General features: G+C 38.8%; 1 protein-coding gene across 8 annotated transcripts in view; it reads right to left on the minus strand.

Annotated features, from left to right (window-relative positions):
* The window catches only part of Grip1 (glutamate receptor interacting protein 1), a 379,314-nt gene that overhangs the window by 49,618 nt on the left and 307,870 nt on the right, over positions 1 to 21,826 (minus strand). For all 8 annotated transcript variants that reach the window (XM_047550564.1, XM_047550567.1, XM_047550566.1 and 5 more), the window contains 4 exons: positions 19,450 to 19,530; positions 13,720 to 13,789; positions 11,950 to 12,095; positions 95 to 239 (listed from right to left, as the gene is read on the minus strand). In XM_047550564.1, the coding sequence (XP_047406520.1) occupies positions 95 to 239; positions 11,950 to 12,095; positions 13,720 to 13,789; positions 19,450 to 19,530 (442 nt within the window). The remainder of the gene's footprint in view (positions 1 to 94; positions 240 to 11,949; positions 12,096 to 13,719; positions 13,790 to 19,449; positions 19,531 to 21,826) is intronic.

The raw sequence follows: 21,826 nt of genomic DNA on the forward strand, positions 1-21,826 counted from the left end.
AACAAACAGGAGAGGGGAACATATTTTTGTGTGGTTGGGAGGAAGGAAGCCCCTCTCAGATGCAGGTAATTATAGCAGTTCTTTCATATTTTACCTTTCAGCTAATCCCCCTTTAGTGAGGCTTGAAATGATTATAGGATCAAATGGCTCTTCAGTTCCTGAAATTGTGATGCCAAGGGGCCCCCCGTAGCGCTTCAGCTCCACAGTGTAAATAATTGCTCCGGAACTTTCTTGTTCATCTGCAATAAATGCCAAGGAATCATAATTGGTTTCTTTGGAAAAAAGCAAAATAATAAGACACATATTCATACATAAAGTAGGAAATTTGAAACATCACCATCAAAGCATTAAATCTCAGAAAATAATGACTTTAGGAAGTAGCAGTTCCTTAATAGGATTTTACATTATAATGTAGGGATATAGTCGTCAGTGTCAGTGAAGGAGAACACCGCCTAGTGATTTGCTTTTCAATCTGTGAGTGATTCACCTAACTGGGGCTGCAGAACTTTTAGGCACAGTGCTGGCCTAGCATTTTGGTAAGTATGTGCTAAATACGGTGACATAAACATCTGGCTGAGTAGGTACTGTGGAAGGAGAGGGTTACTCTGTCACAAAGAAGAGCTTGGGCTATGGAGTTCGCATTTTCAAGCTTTACATGTAAACTCTCGATGCAGGAAAGGTGATTTTGCTCAGGGTTGGATCATGTGATAAGACATGGTTGAGACTTAGATTAACTTGAAGACAATAGCAGGAAATTGAGACTCCTTTACATATCCTCCCACAGATAGTGTCTTGAAATGTGTCTTATGGATGGAATTCATGGGTATTAAAACAGAGGCTTGAATGATCCTTTGCTCTTGAGAGTAACAGCTGTCCTAAGCTATGTTTCAGGAGCTCATGCCAGGGTGCCACATTGTCCTGTGCTAATTTTGGTTATTCAGCATTAGCATGAAGGAAGACATTTCTGAATATGATCTACCTCAAGCACTGGTCAGAAGATATCATGAGCCACCCACCATCGGTGAGTGCTGTGTCCGTGTCCCAGTTGCATTATGAAGTCTCAGAACTCAAAGAATTTTATTTGCTTGTGACATGCTTAAAGTTCCTGAGCATTTCTTGTTTATTCCTTGAGGCTAGGAGCTGTGAATGGTTAAGGAGCTGTTTCAGTTTGTACCTAAGGATAGAATGAAATGGTCCAGTAGCTACTTTAAGCAGTCAGCTTTTACAGTCAGACTGTATCATAGTAAAGCAGCAAGCTACATTTTTGCAAAGAGCAGCTGTTCATTTACGATATGAAACTCTTAGAGGAGGAGGGAAGGAAAAGCTTGAGTTAACAATTCAATTATCTGTGTGTGCAATGAAGAATTAGGGTGAATATAAAATGAAAAGTCCATGTGGGAAACAATGTGCCCTCTTCTATCAGTATTTGCTTTACTTCTGGCCCTACACCAGGGGTTCTGGGGTATAGCCATCACCCTCACTTTCTGAGTACTCTATTCCTTGTAGGTTCATTATGTTTAGAATTGAAGACCATCTACCACACACTGAGATGATTAAATCAACTTCTCCTCTTAGGGCATGCCAATCTGCAATAATTGACTCGAATTTATATTAGCAGGTGAGAATTCTCCATATCAAGCCTAATATGGTTCATAAATTTCTTCCATGCTTAAGCTGTGGCCAATAAGCTCGTCATGATCTGCAAAGTCTCCAGAAGAAGCATCAGGGTACAGGGTCATCAAATCAGGGGCAGAGGTCAAAGCTTCCATTTTTCTATAGTATATCTTGTTACCCTTCAGAACTGGTTTTGATCTACCTCAATAGGTTGTTTAGATTACATGTACTTTACAGCCTGCAACAAGAAGTATATTCTGGCTTAGTTAAGCATTATTTACTGCAGGACACTCTCTCTGGGTGGCTGGGTATGCCACTGAAAGACTTGGCCCTTGAATGCACACACTATATAGGGAAGCATGAAAACAAGGTTGTTGGTGGGCCCCAGGTATTCTGTATTTGGGCATCAGCTCTTTATGGGATTTGGGGAAAATGGCAGTTTCCCAACACCTGGAGACTCAGGATCTTGTAAGAAATTTCAGTTGAAACTTCAGTCAGGTGGAAAAGAACGCTGGTCCATGGGCAGGTGACTTTGGGTCAGTCCCACTCTGGGAGATTGGGGAGAACCAGTTCTAGTTAGCTAATCCTCTAGGCAACCAGAGAGAGCACTGTTATTTGTGGACAGTTCTGCACCTTGCATCACAAAGATGACAAACATAACATCAGAAGTGGAGCAGAGGGGTTTTAGGAAAGTAGGTTACCTTATGTAGGGATATTTCATAGGCGTTTAAGGCATCACTATAACTATTAAAGCAATAGTTAGAAAACTCAGTGAGTTCAGATAGTGATGGAGATGCAAGTCCATCATTCTTTATCATCTATCTGTATATATGTATATATGAAAATCTGAATCACATTTCTGGGAAATGTGAACATTGAGTGAATATTTGATTAAGAATTATTGCTACTATTTTGAAACATGATGATGTTAGTTATATGTTTTAAAAGACTTTCTTTCAGAGATACATTGTAACATTTACAAAAAAAATAAAAAATTGGTAGAATCGGGCATGGCGGTGCACACCTGTAATCCCTGCAGCTCGGGAGGTTGAGGAAGGACAACTGCAAGTTCAAAGCCAGCCTCAGCAACTTGAGGCCCTAAGCAACTCTGTGAGACCCTGTTTCTAAATAAAATACACAAAAAGGGCTGGGGACAAGGCACAGGGGTTAAGAGCCTCTGGATTCATTCCCCAGTACCAAAAAAAAAAAAAAAAAAAAAAGGTAGGCTGCCTGGAATTTCATAATCCAGCATGTGGGAGGGCTAGAGAAAGTAGACTGGGATTATGGATGAAGTAAGATTGGTCACCAGTTAATAGTTAATGCTGATTGACACATGATGGCTTATTGCATTATTTTTCTCTGTTTTTGTATACACTTGAAATTTCCTAAGTTTTTCTTAACAAGAAAGTAATCTTAGTTCTCTTGGAAAACCCCATGCAGATGCCTTGAATAAACAGGTATTTAATTAGTCTGGCTTTCTTTTTTCATCAGTGATTGTGGTGGCTGCCCACACATGGTTTATCCAGACCATACGGCCCATCTGGTCACAAGGCAAGGTTCCCATGTCTCCCAGTGCCATTTACCCTCCAGGAGGCTCTGTCTGGCTCTGCTCAGCTTTTCATAGCCAGGGTTTCTCAGTGGTTTTCTTGCTTGAGATCCAGCTTTTACTCTTTCTTTACATCTATTCTCCCCAGTGCTGCAAACACATAATTCTCTCCCTTTTCTTCCAGAATTTTTTTAAAAACATAAACCTAGATAGGTTACTCTTTACTTGAAGCTTTTCATTGGTTTTCCAACTACTTATGAATAAAGTGAAACCCCCTTTGAAAGAGCTGATCTGGAGCCTCAATCTCTCCAGAGGGTCACATCATCCTTCCTTTCTCCCCAATCTAACCTCCTAATTCATTTCTTGCAGAATCACTGCCATTCCTTAAAAGGCAGTTTCCTTTTCTTCCATATATATATATATACATATATATATATATATATATATATATATTTTTTTTTTTTTTTGGTGCAGTCTAAGGTGGATTCATGTTACATGTTGGTATATAGACACAATATTGCAATAGAGTTTGGCCAGTACTTCTGCTTTCCCTTCCTGCCTCCTACACGTCTGGTTCCTTTCCTCTACTGATCTCCTTTAAATTTTCATAAGATCCAACCCTCTCCTTTCTTTTCCTTTTTTTCTCTCTGGCTTCCACTTATGAGAAAAAATATATGACCCTTGCCTTTCTGAGTTTGGCTTATTTCACTTAACATAATGTTCTCAAGTTCCATCCATTTTTCTGCAAATGACATAATTTCATTCTTCTTTATGGCTGAATAAAACTCCATTGTGTGTATATACCACATTTTCTTTATCCATCCATCCACTGATGGACATCGAGGCTGGTTCCATGATTTGGCCATGGTGAATTATGCTGCTGCTATAAACATGGGTATGCATGTATTACCACAGTATGATGACTTTAATTCTTTAGGATAAATACTGAGGAGTGGTATAGCCAGGTCATATGATAGTTCCATGCCTAGTCTTTTGAGGAACCTCCATACTGATTTCCATAGTGGTTGTACAAATTTGCAATCCCACAGTGTAAAAGTGTTCCTTTTTTCCACATCCTCTCCAGCATTTATTATTGCTTGTAATATTGATGACTGTAAAAGGCACCTTTCTAACACTGTCAAACTGCACACGTTACTCCCTGCGCACAGACATCCTTCTTCCATCTGTTCTGGAGAATTTTTTCTACTTCAAGACTCAGATGTCTTATTTTTCAGGGAGCCTTCCTGGCCCCTCGGTTGGGTCTAGGGGCCTTCCCTATGACACCTCACAGTCCCCATGCACTCTTCTAGTATTTTTCAACTTTTTATTTTCATTCTTTCCACAAAGGAGAAAAAAAATTAAATTCTTTTGAATGAGAGAAATTAAATAGTAAGGAATAAAACTCAGTCAGGTAGGGATTGAGCTTCAGAGAGCCTCAAACTATTGTCATTACTATAGTATCTAAGATTCTTTGCTCCTTGAGAACCAATTTTTTGCCCTCATCAAAATGCATGTTCCAGCATATACTTTTCACTCTACATCTTAATGGATCTCTTTTCTTGCTTCCTTCCTTAGAATAGGATCATCTTGAAAACACAGGTTTTTATCTTCATATCCCCCAGCATGTCTGGCACCAGGGAGAATTCAGTAAATGCTTGAAAGGAGCAAAATCATAAAGGAACACTACTGTGTAGACTGGTTCCCAGGAAGAGACCCCTAGGAGAGCCCTGAGTGAGCACCCTTGCTGTGCCAAGGTCTACCTTCCTTCTTCAAGGCAGGTGCCACAAAGCCAAACTGACCCTTGTAACATGTGAAGCTAAGACCTGGGCTGCCATCCTGGGGACCAGCAAACCTAGAACTTCCTCCTACCCATGTTCCCAGAGTGTAGAGTCAGCTCCAGGCTGAACTTCCAGTTCCATCTGCCTTCTTGGGCTTTAGCCCAACTGGCGTCTGAAAGGCCTTGCGCTCAGGAGGAGAGTACTAAATGCAATTTAGAAAGCAGGGCTCAGACCATTTTGGAGGTGGAAATACTCCAAGGTTCTCTCTCCTTGAGGCTGCTGCAGCTTAAAAGCTTAGAAAGAAGCAGTTAGAGCATTCAGCCAGAAGAGAAACTTTCTGAGAAGCAAAAATGCAGAATTACCAGTAAGTTTCAACGTGAGCCTTAACAGATGTTAATGATATTATAAGCAGCTTTTATATCACAACAGAAGGTTTACAACTATTAGTGAAATACAGGAAAGAGGGCCAGCCTACTTGTTTGTTCTGCTCAGCTCTAGTTAAGAAAATTAATGGGACCACAGAACAGATGCAAAATTGCTGCATTACTTATCTACGATGTTATTTTCAGGCTTCTTGAGCGCTGCCTGTTTAACAAAATGAACGCTCTCTGGCTTGGATCCACAATAGCAGCTGCTTCTGTGGCCAAGCAGGAGGCTTGGATTCGGGAGAGAGTCTTTGGAAGGCAGACACGGGCAGGTCAATCAAAGTTCACTTCAACTAAAAATGATGGCTCTAAAACAATGAATTTTTTTGAGTGTGCCTAAATTTCTTGGAGTTGGGCAGGCCTGAGAAACCATTAAAGAGAAACCCTCCCTATAGCTTCCTTCCTGTTGTAGGGCCATTTCACCTGGTCATGTCAAAGTAATGAACCAGAAGAGTTCCAAGGAGTTGTGGAGTGTTTAAGAATGGAATTCAAACTTCCCTAAGTTAGGGATAATTTTTAAGTCTCAAAGATAGATTCCTTTGTGACAGCCCTTCTTTAAGTGTCCTGGGACCGAGAGTTTTGGCATCATCTGGGAACTTGTTAGAAATGCAAATTATCAGTCCACTCCCAAACCTGTAGGAATCAGGAACTTTGGTGGAGGGGCCTGCCTTTCTGTTTTTTTGTGGTTTGTTTTCATTTTTGTTGTTTTGTTTTGTCTTTGGTACCCAGGATTGAACCCAGGGGCACTTAACCACTGAGCCACATCTCCAGCCCTTTCTTTTATTTTATTTAGAGACAGGGTCTTGCTGAGTTGCTTAGGGCTTCACTAAATTGCTGAGACTGGCTTTGAACTTGCTATCCTCCTGTCTCAGCCTCCCTAGACACTGGGATTAAAGGTGTGTGCCATGGCTGATCCTCTGTTTTCACAAGCTCTCTGGTGATTCTTGTGCACATTCAAGTTTAAGAGGTATTATTTTGAGAGATCAAGTACAAAGAAAAGGAAGAATACTTCTGTTTTTCTATCATAGGTTCTTCCTATAACCAGCTTCTTGCTGATACCCTATATTCCAGTGTTTCCAGCATATCCAGGATCATACTTGGGAGCATATAATGAGGCATCTCCCCTCTAATCTAGGTATATGTATATATCTGAAAGCTCAAATCTTTGAAGGACAGATTTAACTGGTAATAAGGCTATATTTGCATGAGACTGTGCTTGGAAATGTATAAAGATAATTTGCTGTGGATGGAACAAGCTGCTGTCTGGAAATATTTTTCAATATGGATTCAAGTTCATGAAAGTAAAGTACTATTATTAGAATAACAAGCACTATATATGAAGCAAGATCATTTAAATCAAGAGAGAAATCATTAAAGCTTTGTAACTGATTGACAGAAAGGCAGTAATACAAAGCAGATCCTTGTAAACTATATGGGATAGATTTGTAAAACTCTATCTCTTCCTACAGATCCCCAAAAGTCTCTATAAGCTTTGCTTCAGGGATCCAGATGCAGTCAAGGTGAAACAACAGGTTTTTCTTGGAGAGGATTATTTGCATCTCTGTGGACCTGGGGACTGAGTAGCAGCCATCATCTTGGAGCTGTGGACTCACAAGAACGTTTTGTCTCTAGTTGGGTATGTTCCTGTGATGATGAAAGATGACAAACAAAAGCTTACAAAGGCAGAATGGTGACTGAATCTAGAGGGAGAAAAATGCCTGTCACCCCAGTGTTCCAAAAGATTTGCCTATGATTAAGTAAAGCTAAAATTATTTTTAAAAACATTTTCATAATGACTTTACCCATTCACTGGGCCTCACTAGGTATAAACAATATTGCTAAAATAATCAACTCCTTTGATCCTTAAAACAGCCATGCAAAGTAGGTATCAAATGGACATTTATAGTTGAGGAAACTGATGCTCAGAGAAGTTATTGGGCTCAAGTTTCCCAGCTTGTCAGATGGGAAACCAGTCTAGTGTTCTTGGTTATTTCATTCTACGGAGTTGGAAACAGTTATTTCAGACTCATTCAGCATGTTAGTAAAATGAGTGGTCACTAACCAAACAGTATGGGTGCACTTCCCTGCTGTAAGTCTTTTGGTGGTCCCATCCCCCATTGGCTTTCAGGATAAAATTCCCATTTCTTAAGATGGTTTGTGCAAGGCCCATAATGGTCTGTCTCCAGTGGGCTTCCCATCTCACTCACTACCATGTCCTTACACTTTAGGCTTCAGCCGTGGTTGCCTATGGAGATATGCCTCACTTCCTCTCTCCTGTCCTGCCTGGGCAGGACCCACACTTTGGAGACTAAGCCTGTTAGACTCATCTCCTCGAGCTCCCTATGCTCAAAAAGATGCCCCCCGCCCTTTCTCTTAACAGGTATGTAAACACAGAGAATATTCATGGTACTGTTAAAGGCAGGTTTCCTTCTGTTTCTCCTGTTGAGTGATGACTAATTTAACGGCAGAGATTGGGCCCTCTTTATTTAAGAGTCCCCAGCACAGTTCCTGCCACCTCATAGACACCAAATAATGCTGATAGCATGGCTGAAGACCAAAGATTATACCAACACGTGGGATCATCCCACCATCTCCTTGTATAAGGTCAATGGCAGAATAACAAGATGGGCATGCCCAGAAGAAATGCTGACATTTTGAAGCAACATCTTTGAAACCTGTTGCAGTACTGGCTAGCTTAGGAAATCAGATTGCATCAGGCATGGTTATAGACTCCTGTTGGCAAAGGATGGCAAAGAGCAGGCAATTAAAGAAAGAAAGGGAAAACTCTTAGGGTAGAGAAAGTCCAGTATTAGTATGAGCAATTTTTCAGGGGTAGAGGATGTATGTACACTGAATATTACCATTCAAAAGTATTGAGACAAAGGATGGGAACAATTCATTGTGACAATTCAAATTACCAGCATAATTTCAGATTAGGAACAATATCACAGTTCCCAAATTAGTCACTATCCTGATGACAAGTGCTTATCTTCCACTCAGTTGTATCTTGATCAAGGATCAGAATAAGTGTAGGGAAAGGGATTTCAGGAGCTTCTTATAGTAAAAACACTCCCCACTCACTGAACACTGACAGCCAGTCCAGGTTACAACAGCTCTCTGAGGGGGATACATACGTTTACATGCATGTTATTTGAAATAGAGCTGAATCTAAGAGAGGTTTATTAACTTGCTCAAACTTCCACAGCTCAAGTATAGCAGAGTTAGACCTTAACCTCAGGTCTGTTGTGCTTTAAGATGACACAGACTAGCTTGAAGTAATCTGTGACCAGGTTTTACATTTTTAATGATGGGGGTTCTTCCCACTTGCTTTGCTCTAAATAACAAAGAATTTTTTTTTTTTTTTTTTTTTTTACTACTCAAATTATTATTATTATTATTTTTTTATTACTCAAATTATATTTTCACTCTCCTGAGGGAAGAGGACATGAGGGTCATCCTAATTCTTCCAAACTGATACTCAGATGATAATTTTCAAATAGTGATCTGTTATAAAAACTTGTCTGAATGCACCTACCTTTTGGTATACCAATTTGAGAAAATTTGGTTTGGGTAAATATATCCCTCACATCAATATTTATAGTTTTATTTTGTCTATGTGTATTTTTTAATGGAAGTATTTAGAATTTTTAAAAATAGATCATTTTAAAAGTTAAAAAACTCTTAATAAGCATGATAATTACCATAATATTAGGTATAAGGATTATAGAAGAAAGGTATAAAGCACAAAAATAAGACAAAGGAAATCAGCAACTGAAACTAAGATTTAGCTTTCCAAGTGCTCTGTTGTTGTCTCTGAAATCCCTGCCAATACATCTGCACAGCTGGACTTTGAAATGAGACACACTGCCAACTGTATACACCATACATATTCATCTCTGGCTTGGCTTTTTCACTGTGCAAGGAAGTAGACAAGATCTGCTTAGCTGGGCAAATCATGCAAAATAGTTTTCTCCACAGGGCTTTGCCTCTTCGCTAGGATGGAACCCAGATGATGCTGGAGGCTTTAGCCCTCTCTTGAAATAAATCCCCAAAAGCAAGTGCAACTGAAGCAGACTCAAACGAAGAGGAATGCAAATGTTGGCATAGAAAATCAGTTGCTTGAGAAATAATGAGTACCAATGAGTGCATATTTTTAAACATTGTCATAAAATATATTTGTATATAATCATCATTACCAACTGTGTTGATCAATATAATGACTAATTTTTTTAAACTTTGAATAAAAAGCATTAACACATGACCTGACATGACCATGAACTCTAGATCTAGGTGGTTGATGGGAAGATTCCAGAACATGGATAATAATTCATTACTGGTCGATGCTATGATTTGGATCTTAAATGTCCCCCCAATCTTAAATGATGAAGGCCTGGTTGCCAGTCTGTGGCACTGTTGAGATGGGGTGGAACCTTTAGGAGGTAGGGCCTTGTTGAAGAAAGTTAGGTCACTGGGGGCATGTGCTTGAAAGGGTATTGGCACCTGGCCCCTTCTCCTCTCTCCCTTTGCTTCCTGGTCACCATGAGGTAAGTAGCTTTGTTCTATCATGTGTTCCCAGCCATGATGTTTTGCCTCACCACAGGCCCCAAAACACTGAAACCAACCAACCATGAACTGAAAACTCTGAAGCTATGAGCCAAAACAAACCTTTCCTTCTTATAAGTTTACTTCCTCAGGTAATCTGTCACAGTGATAGAAAGCCGATTAATGCAGTGGGAATAAAATTACATGTCTATATCTAAATTATAACCAGTCCTTGCTTAAACAATTTAACTACCCAGTTTTTACTTTATTGGATTAATTTTGGCTTTCCATTGTAAAATATACAGACTAATGCTATGAAATTCTCCTGAGAAATAGGTTTATTTTTCTAGTTCCCCTGTACCCTTCCACTCCTGCTCTTCTTGGAACTGCAATGTTGAAAGTTTAGAATCAATTATGCTTATTCCAAGCTTGTTTATGCCAGTTATACTTGTTATTATATAAAGAATCTATATAGTTGTTCCATAAAAACAAAATCAAATACATTAGGCAAAAATGTATTGTTAATTAAATAGAAGAAAAACTCTAAAACATTGGAGAAAATAAAAATGTAAGTGAAGTAAGTTATAAAATTGCTTTAAATTCTCACTGCATTAAAATCAAAACTGCAAAAAAGTTTTGGTGTACTATTGTGCAGTAGGGGGACGATAGATAATAACAATGTACTATATATTTCAAAAAAGTAGAACAAAGGATTTTAGAAGTTTTTATCATACAAAATAATAATGTTTGAGGAGATAGATGTTTAACCTCAGTTAAACATTCCATAAAGAATATGTGTGTCAAAACATGTTACCACATTAATAGGCATAATTTTTGTTTTTATGTATCAGTTTAAATACATTTAATTTAAAGAGTAAAATAAAACTGAAAATCATGAACTATATGCATATAGTTTAGACAAAGATTTGTTAACTATACTCAGCAGAATTCTATTCATAGGAAAGACCTTGACTTTACCCATAAGATTGGCAAAATTTAAAACTAAATGTTTATGCTTTGAATATTTATCATTTTCTATAATTCTTCACCTTATTTGACTTTTTCAATTAATAAACTTTTTTTTTTTTTTTTCATTTAGCTCCAAATTGTTACCACAGACAATAGACTCCCTCTGCAGTGTCAACTCAAAGTGTGCTGTTTGCATGACTGAGCAGCACCACCTGGAAGTTTGTTAGAAATGCAGAACGCCAGGCCCCAGCTGGGGATGGGGCCCAGAAACTTGTGTTTTTGTAAGTCCCAGAGGCATTCTGAGGCTCCCAGAGGCAGTTCCGAGGCCTGCTAGATTCTGAGAAGCATCGTTCCATTCCTACTGCATTCACATGCTACTGGACACCCTGAGAATGGACACAGGCCTTCAAAAAGGCAACATGGCGCAAGATGTATCAGAAATCACAAGTCTCCTTCTTTTTTTTGCTCAGCAATCCTACTTCTGGAAATATTTTCTAAAGAAATAATTCAAAAGAAGAAAAGTTGAACAAAGGTATCTATGCATGAACATCTATGATAGCGCTATCTACTATCTACAATAATGAAGCAATGGAAAGCAATTTAAGAATAAAAGAATGGTAAATAAACTACAGGCAATGAAAAACAAAGACAGATACGAAGGTCTTGTAAATGGTAAAGTGTCTGTAAAGCTAAGTAAAAATGCAACAGTCACTATGGATATAATTATGTAACATAAATATCAATGAAGACTTGGAAATGACTAATTCCATTGTATTACTGTGATATTGGGCGATGATTCAGTTTGCATCCCCAAAATTATTTAATACAAGCACAATAATATATATAGTAAAAATACCTCAATTATTTAATTTAAATGCACCATTATTAAATTTTTTTACATCATTTAAAATTTATATGATACCCTGAATGCACTATTAAAAGTTTCTTTTAACTACATCAAAAACATTGCTGCGATGTCGCTAGCCAGCTGTTGTGTGTAAAACATCAAGCGCTACTATATTTTGACAGATGGACAGTTAGAAGAATCAGTCATAAGTAAGGATGCCATCAATACCTGAATTATCTTCATCTTTGCGGATTTTGAGCTTTACCAGGTCTTCACACTGCTGGAGGATCTGAACTGCATCTTCCATGGAACAGTTGTCCAGCCGGATGTTATCAATTGCAAGTAATTTATCCCCAAGTTCCAGGGTTCCAGTTCTGCGAATAAATGCAGAGTAACACATGACTAATGATGAACACTTAAGCAGGCCATTTAAAGAGGCATTAGCATAATGCAGCATTATGGTAATCTTCAGAGGAAAAGAGTTTCTTCAAACTGTTTTTAAATTGCACTTATTGACAAACCCCATTTTTTCCAGCCTTGTTTGGGATGGCTGATGTGACATTAAATTGCTGAGTATTACAACATTTTAAAAATGCTTTTGTCAGTTAAACGGGGCATCCATATAAGCTTCACTAAGAAAGTCCAAGGTTCCTGGGAAGTGGGGTAATGAGCTGGGGTTTGCAGAGACTTCTGGGTCCTTATGCTCTTCCACACTGTTGAACCACTTGGTAATCAAATAGTAGGAGAGGATGAGAGAGCGGGGGAAATCAAGGTAGGATGGAGTTAGAGGGAACTCCAGAATTGGAATCTCTACCATTTCTGCAAGTGTCTGGAGGAGGGAGAAAAGGTGTAGGTGAATCTGATGCTAGTTTTTTGGAAAGTGGCCTCTTAGAATCTAACACTAACAATGAACAAGTACAAGTCTGTTGAAAGTTTTTAAGGTCCATGATAAAATGAGAAAAATAATGAGAATGTTGTGCATGTGTGTTTGCATGTGTGTGCATGTATAGGCACACATATTTGTAAGAACCGTCCTCTATGTATCAAGTCTTTGACAGAGAATGCTAATTGCTTCCTAATATCCATTTTCCCCTTTGTTTTTCTGAGTAACCTCCTAAAAAATGTATGTTCTTAGCCCTTCTCCAACCACTGCCTTCTGCCTGTGTTTAGGACAGGGGGATGACCATCAAGAAAGAGGGATTGCTACTTTCTCCCAGCAGTGACCCCCAGTCCTGGATGGCCTGCCTACCTCCCAACTGTTTTATGAGAGACAAACTTCTTTTTTGTTTGATCCTTGAGATCAATAAGTTTCTTTTTCACAGCAGCCAAGTCTAGACCTATCCACTTAAACTTATACAATGTCTTTCCTTCCTTTTGCATGTTAAAATACTTCTTTAATGACATGCTTGTGGAATAAATGGAATTTTTTTGAAGTCCTTAATGGAAAAATAAAAGGAAAGTGAATAGTCTTATATCAATATTTTCAATCATTTAAGAAGTAGTTTTATCTGTGAAATAAAAGTTTGAGACTCCCTGATTTTAGTGGAATATGAGCCAAATAAGAGACATGAACATCGCTAATGCTCATAGATCTTGTGTGCTCAGGGAGGATATTCTGACATCTAGCAACACTGTTCCATGAGCTGTCATGTCTATGAGGAATACCTCTCATAATTGGGGCTAATTTCAGGATTTTGGCTGGAAAATCAAAGATGGAAGATGACCAATGAAGAAGAGCCCACACTAAACTCATGAAAGGTCCTGAAAATCATTTTTAGTTGATTCTTGTCTGCTCTGGGTGGAGAAATAAATTGATATAAGGGGAATATCTACATAACCATTGCTACCAGGTATATCAAATATGATTGATTAATAGGGACTGCCTATACAATATTGAGAACAGTGATCCATTAGCAAGATCTGCCTTGGGATGGAAGGGGTCATTTTTGCTTCAATTAAGAGATGTCTTGGAATAAACCAGAAAATACCTTTCCTTACCTGTGTGCCACACTCCCTTTCTTGATATCTGAAATGACAAGGGGATCCCCTGGTTTTCTACTTGATGGTGCTGTAATTATGAACATAAGACAATCATATCTTTATACCCATGATTTGCCCAGTACATTTCCCCTGATTTATAATAACTTTCATTAATGCAATTAGAGTTTGTATGCAAAGCAAACATAATCAGTAAATGAATTAGAAAAGGTGTACATAATATCTACAACAATGTTTATGTTACTTATAAACTTAAAACCTAAAGCAAAGTCATTTAACGTTGCAGTTGGAAAAAGCAATTGGAGAGCTGTCCATCAGGTTTAAATCTCTTTTAATCAGTTATTCTCCAGGGAGGAACTGACGGATTGGTACCTCAATAGGAGAATTTTAGAATCCACTGGGACTTCCCTTAGTGCTGCTGACAGGTGATTCTTTCTCCCAACCTGTCCTGCACTCCTTTCCAGGGAGGATACTGTCCTGCTGATGGGGATGTGCCTTGTTACTCAGGTGAACCAGGAGGCAGAATGGATAAGAAGTGCTAATTTGAAGCTCTTCTTTTTTCCCCCAGAAAGAAATCTTTTGGTAGGTGGGCTATAAATCTTTAACTTCTGCTCTCAAATTCACATCTATTCATATCATTCTGAAATGTTCTGGAATATGACTATTTTATTTTATTTTTTTAATTTTTATTTTTTACAGACTGCATTTTGGTTCAGATAAATGGATGGAATTTGAGAATATCATGCTAAGTGAAATAACTGTTTTATTTTAATGACTGTAGTAAGTATTTTATTGCTGGTTAACTAAATTTTCATATATTCTGATATAACTTTGATTAGGTTGGCCATTGAAGCTATTATTCTGCATAATAGTCAGTTTTAGGTTTTATAAATTTTCTTAGGAATATTTCCATTTGATAAGTATGAAAACCAATTAGAACTGAGTTCACTTAGAATTACCTCTGGAAATGAGTTATAGTCCACCTAAGTACAAAAAATCATCTTGACTTAGGAAGTTTACATGTAATTTAGGAGTTTGATACTAAAATTAACCAAATTCAATATTTGCAAAAAAAAATTGGCCTCTGAGAGATGTTTTGCCAACCTGAAACCTGGAATAATATGCTTTTAGAGACCATTAAGAGGTCCCTAAAGTAAGATTTTATGATAAACAGTCTGATAAACCCATAATAATCATAGAACCATATCATATCCCATAATCCCATCTGAATCCCAGGAAAAAGTTTATGCACAAGAACAGATGGTTTAATATCTAACACAATATTTTTTTAAAAAAAGCAAACACAAATATCAATATCTGACTCACTGTTTAAATTAGTACACAGTAAATACTAATGAGACTTCATTTAATCATTATACTTAGCTTCTGGCAAAGAATACAAACTGCTCTATTTGCTACAATTAATTCATTATTTAAGTCCTCAGTCAATGCTTTGATACAGTTCCTCTAGAGAAATCTACCATTTTTTTACTCATGTCAGAATTGCCAAACTGTTCTGGGCACAGCTGTAGAGTGGTTGCTTAGCAAATATGAGGCCCTAGGTTCAAACCTACACTCAAACAAAAGAAAAAAAAAACCAAAACAACATAAAAGAAAAAAAAATGTGTCAGAGGATGTAGAAAACCATACTGTCTGAAAACTTTTCCTGTTTTTGAAGACAAGTACACTCTTGTGAATTCTGAAATTAAATGGAAATCAATGAAGTGGTTCAAGAACGTTCTGTAACATCCAGTCATTGGTGGAACTTATTCTGCTAGTGAAGGCATTTGGCTCAAAGAGTTTGATGAAAAAACAAAGCTACCATGGAGAAATTCTTTGTCCCTCTCTCTGTGTTTCTCATTAAACCTTGCTTTAATTGCAACCGTATATACAATGTATGGCAAGTAAACTGGGTTATTTGATTTGAAATGGAGCACTGAGTAAAGTTTTTTATTGCAAAGTTGGCAAAACCCATGAACCATTCTCTTCTAAATGTGTGGAAGACTTAGGGGGAGAATGACAGATCTGTTGTGCTTGTCATAAAGGTTACTTCATGATTTTCTAAGAAATAAAGCAAGCCTTCATTTCTGCAAACAATTCAGTCACAACCAAAAAGGAAATCCAACAAATTAGCTGCACTCAAAAAATTGCTGCCTTTTGCTTTTCTGGTACAGAATTTGTGAAGGTTCATCAATCAGACGGTGACAGGGCTGAGAGGTGTGCCGTGAGAGTAAAGCCAAGGTTAAGGCAGACAGAATGGTTTTGGACGTCTGCTTGGCCCTTTATTAGCTCAGGGTCTTTGGGCAGGTTATGCAGCTGAGCTGGACTGTCCTTTCTGTGAAATGGGGACAGAGGTCCTGGGGTTGCTTTGAGGATTAAATAAGAAAACACATAGAACTACACAGTGCCGTGCCTAGCATAAGGTCCATATAAACCCCCAAAACAAAATCTCAGAATTTTGTTTTATTAGAAGGGCTTTACTGACAGTGGCACATGACACAGACAGCCAGGGTTTTCTGTCTTGAAAAGCAGGAAGGTAACAGCTATGATTCTGACTAACTGGGTGTGAGGGTGTCCGGGTGTGGCTTCCAGTCCCAAACTGCATCCACTTTATTTGCTACAGTAAATCACTCCATACTATAGCAGTAACATCCACAAAAGTAATGTCTGATGCTAATGTGCTGTCAAGGTTTTATTGGGAACTTAAGAAAATTAGTCTAAAACTGTCCGCCACGTCCTCACTCAGGGACTTGTTTCTTGGTTGATGAGGTCTTGGAGGGTGCCCCATAAAGGTTTTGATGGGATGTTTCCCTGGATGAAGGGCCCTTTTTTGGTACTCTGAGTTTTCACAAGTAAATAGAAAGGGATTTTGTGTAAAGATGGTGAGGAAAATCAATGAATCCTTAACATGCCTCATTTTCACTCATAATACCTGTGTGTGTTAGGGAAGTGGGTTCCTGGATTTCCTAACTTAGGAGGTATAATTTAGAGTAGGCTCTAGAATTTGTGGTCTAGAGCTGGGTTTAAAATATTGCACAAGGCTCTTGTGTGCAAAGTAACTAATGGTCATCATTATCCTAACATCATTATACTAATGTTAGGGTTCTCAACATGTTCTAGGCATTCTACATACACTAACTCACTTAATCTTGTCAATGCTGTGCAGGAGGAAATATGTACACCCTTTTAAAGGTGAGGAAACTGGGACAGAGAGAGCGAGAGAATCAGGTGATCACTGTCCAAGTCAAGGCTTCCTCAATTCATTCAAGAGTCTGTGCACAAACATCTGTGTTCATCATCTCCTGTCAAGGCTTGTTTCCTGGAGGGAAAAGGGCTTAGTACAACATTGTTTGCTCATGAAGACTTCTTATTCACTCACTTAATAAATACAGGTTTAAATGAGCACCTTGTATGTGCCAGGAACTATGGCAGGCCGTGGGAATTTGCTATTTTGTAGCAACACAAATGGATTCTGTCCTTCTCCCCCCCCGCCACCCCTTTTATCACAAGTTGTGCTTTCTCAACTGGCAAATTATAAGCATGTTCCAAGAGGAGACACAAACTCAGCATGGTGATGATTAGTGGCATAAATGGGGCTGTAGTTCTGCAAGGGCTGGCAAGCACGTGTGACAGGCTTGTGTGTCATTTCTCCATCCAGCAGTGGCACGGCACTTCCAGCTTCCATGAATAGCATTTGCTCATGGCTGGCTACAATTCAAGCCATTCTTGGGGGGGCGGGATTTTGGGGTTTTGCCATTATCAGTGTTAAAGTCAGTTTTAGCAGTAATGGTTGGCACATACAAAAAACATCATAAGAGAATTTTAAAGATCTCCACATGCAAATAAACAAATATCGTGCAGCTGCATGTACGTAACTACATCTCAAGCTGAGCAGATCAATGTCTATTCTTTTGAAAAAGATGCCACAGGGTTATGTTTGATGGCTAGTTAATGAATCATATCTTTATTTATATCATTTTTTTAAGATTAAATTTATTACATAAAACAACCGAAGAACATTTTCCTAAGTAAAAAAATTGGAAGTAAAATAACCGGCAGTGATGGTAGAAGTTTCCACGGAGGTGATGCCCTCAAAATACCCACCAGCAGGAAGCATCTGTCTGGACAGGGCATTTACTCCTGAAATCTATCACAGGAACACAGGGGGCAGGATGTATTGACTGTGTGAAGGTAGAAGAAGGGAAGAACAGAAGCAAAAGCAGGTCTCTGGGCAGAGCCAAGAGATTACACTGTGTGCACCTCAAGGGATACCGCCTGAGCAGTCTTACGGTGGAATGAAGGAATGGAACGAATAAACAGAATAAATGAAAATTGCCCTAAAGTTATGTGGGGTTGCAGAAGCCACTTTGAACCCTAAATGTTTTGGGGATCATAAGTCATGATGTGTCCTCCCTTAATCTCAGTAGCCACAGCTGTTGACAGAATAATCACAAACTATATTTGCTTCACAGCATTCTTAGAGGCTGAAAGACCCAATTTAGAGTATAAATGACTTCAGACGCACTTAAAATAGGAATAGAGTCGCCAAAATCTCATTTGTCTTTCTACTTTCCTCCTAGTAGGCCACTTTGGGACATGGAGGGATATAGATCCCCTCTCATATATATGGCTTCTTATTCTTAACATTACTCTGAATTGTAGAAACAATCTTTCTGGTGGTGTAGTAGATACGCATGTTTTATCAGTTATAAATAAAATTGCATTTTTAGCGTTAAATTTATATCATCAAAGTGGAACTGGACAGTCGCCCTTCATACTGCCCACTGAGAAGTCCTTTTATTTATTTTGCTTTAACCACGGACATAAATGCTATCTGACAGTGTTGGAGGTACTTTTATGTAGCCTCATCATTCTTGAGGCAACGACCTCCTGGTCACAGTCATTGCCTCTGTGTCTCCTTTCACCTTTATGCACTGATCATTTGCTTCATTTTCTTGGGACATTTATGGATGAACTGAGTCTATGGATCTTAAAAGGACAAATCCTGCTCCCCTCAATTTCCATTTTATGAAAGTCCATTGGGGAGGAAATTTTTAAAATTGTTTTACCAAACTAGTCATAAAACTAGAGCCTGAGGAAGAAAATGAATTAAACACATTTATATACTTTGCTTTTCCTTTTGGTTTGGTTAACCAACATACTTTCAATGCCATGGAAGAATGCAGGGATTTAATAAAGTAAGGGACCTTGTTTTAGTCTTGTGAAATGGATTATAGATTCACAGTAGACACGAGAAGATAGTCTTAAAAGTGAAAAATATTATTTGTTTTATTGCATTAATTAAATATAAAACTTAATCCACAATATGTTAAAATGTAAGGAATTTATATATATGCTTTTTTATTCATTTAATTATTCATGGGGGGAGTTGAAACATACTTACTAAAAACTTACTTTTTACTTGCTAGGCACTATACAAGGTAAGGCAGTAAATGATTTTATATAATACCTAAAACAACTGTGTTTTGTAGATATCCTCACTTCCATGTTATAAAGAAAAATAGCATCAGACAGTGTTTTGGTGACTGGCCCCATTCAAAAGGTAAGTGCTAGAGGATTGACCAACTCCATGTTTTTACATCATGACAGCAATACTCAGCCACCACACTGAAAACATGTGCCATGCCTGTAAATCATTCAACGACCCAATTTTCTAGTGTCTTTAAGATTTCATGTTTTAAATATTTCATATTTCATACTTTTACTTACAACTGATCGTTATTCCAAGTTCCACATTGTGCTTCTTGGGGAGCTTTACGTGAAATGTTCCACTACTTGGGATGACAGACTCTGTAATTTCAAAATAAAACAAAGAGTTTCATATGATAGTTGTGGATCTGGGGTTGGAGAAGTGCCTTAATTTATAGTGTTGACAATGAAAAGCTTAACAAAAGAAGTAGAAACAAGGATGATACTCAAAACTTTTTGCAACCAGAGCAATAACTGACTGTATAACCAATTATACTGAATGCTGACTCTGCAGAGTTCAAACAGAGTGACCCAAGAGGCCCCAAATGCAGCCAGAGTGACCCTATAGTCTATAGATCCTGGGGACAGACTGGAGGTGGGCTCAGATACTGACCAGTCAGTACAGAAGTAAGTAAACTAGTATTGCAGCAACACAGAGAGAACTAGTGTGCCCTGGCTGATTCTCAACCCTTGATAGAACTAAGTTGATTTTACCGAGACCTGACTCTATCTGGGAGAAGGAATTGTTACATACTCTTTTTAAAAATTTTTTGATAACTTTTTTATTTTTATGGGGTGCTGAGGATCGAACCCAGTGCCTCACAGGTGCTAGGTAAGTGCTCTACCACTAAGCTATGGCCCCAACCCTTGTTGCACATGCTTAAGTGTACACTTAAAATTACTTTAACAGTCTGGAAAAGCTTTAATTAGTGATACATGGAAATAACCTCTAAAGGGATAACATGTACTCATACGAAGTTGCTAAAGACTAAAATCCCTTCTTGAAGGTTTTGGAAAAGTGTAGGAAGAAGTCTGAAGAACAAAGGAAATGTGAGTGGAAACAGGGATTGTGGGATGGCCAAACTAAGCCCCCTGACAGCCTCATCATCTCCATTCAAGGCTGATTCCAGAATGAAGATCTGAGTACAGCAGCCATGGTGTGGGCAGAACTCGCAGGCCCTCGGGTTCCCAGGCCAATTTGTTAATCATGTGTTTAACACACTTTGAATCTCTGCACAGCAGAGATGAAAGCCAGGATTGGACTCATGGAAGTAGTACTCCCTTCCTGGTCCTGACTGAAATTGCTCTTCTTGACCTTTTGTCCTCTCCCAGGAGAAGTTTAAGCAGTAGATTTTTTACAAGACCAGCATCTGATCTTCCAATTAGGAAGGTTCATCCAAGAGTGTTAAACGAGAGAACACAATAAAAATTCCACCTTCCTCAGCCTCCAGGCTTCTAGAAGGCCCCCTGTAAGAAAGGATCTCTAGCCACTCCTCTTTCAGAGGTGCAGCCAAGTCTTCTGTCTCTGACCTCCTCCCTTCGCTCTTCAATTCACTTCTAAGGGATGGGAGGGAATTGGCTACCTTTCCCACTTGCTCAAACTCATCTCTCTGAGACCAGACCAGTGCTGACTTCTCTGTTGTCCTCAACAAACAACACTCTGATGTGCCAAGAAGCGAACCCACATATATGTCTTAACTTATTCATTAAGAGTTTGTATCTTCCAGGCATGGTGGTACATGCCTATAATTCCAGTTGCTCGGGAGGCTGAGGCAGGAGGATCGCAAGTTCAAAGCCAGGCTCAGCAATGGCCAGTTGCTAAGCAACTCAGTGGGACCATGTCTCTAAATAAAATACGAAATAGGGCTGGGGATGTGGCTCAGTGGTTGAGTGCCCCTGATTTCAATCCCCAGTATGCTACCCACCACCCAAAAAAGAGTTTTTATCTTTCTCATTTTTCCAAAAGGACTTGAGATAGATAAAATTATTATTCATTTCTTCTAATAGATTTTAAAAAAGATCTGTTAATTTTGATAAACTGGGATAGAAAAGAGAAAAAAGAAGGTAAAAAACATAGATTTTCCTCCTTCCTAACTACCAGTACTGCAAGTACTTCCCAAATATTTCTCCAACTCCTTCTTTTCCTGGAGACATCTCTTTCCTGAGCCTGACTTATTCCTCACTCCAACAATATAAGGCTAATTGGCACCTTTTTTCCCCACAAGTGACCATTTAAGAATTTGGAGTTAGCACGCACAGTGCAGGGAAGGTGGGACCTTTGAAAGTGTGCACACTTTGCCCATATGTACCAATAGTCAATCTGCAGAAAGATGGAAGAAAGAGACAGTGTGCATGAGGAGAGAGCACCAGGTCCCAGGTCTTGAAGGGAGGGCCTGTGCTTGACCTCCATGGCCCTTGGCATCTGCTTGTAGCCCCTCCTGCCTGTGAAACACAAACTATACTTCTAGTGAACGCCTCCTTTCTGTCTAAACTAGCTGGAGTGCACTTCTGTCTTTGCCATTGAAAGATCGTGGAAGAACACACTGATGGAGTGGGATGGGAACCAGCGGAAATCCACCACCCAAGTATTCACAGGCACAGCAGGAATAAATGATTT

This window comes from Sciurus carolinensis, chromosome 4, assembly GCF_902686445.1.
Source record: "Sciurus carolinensis chromosome 4, mSciCar1.2, whole genome shotgun sequence".
In the NCBI taxonomy this organism is placed as follows: Eukaryota; Metazoa; Chordata; class Mammalia; order Rodentia; family Sciuridae; genus Sciurus; species Sciurus carolinensis.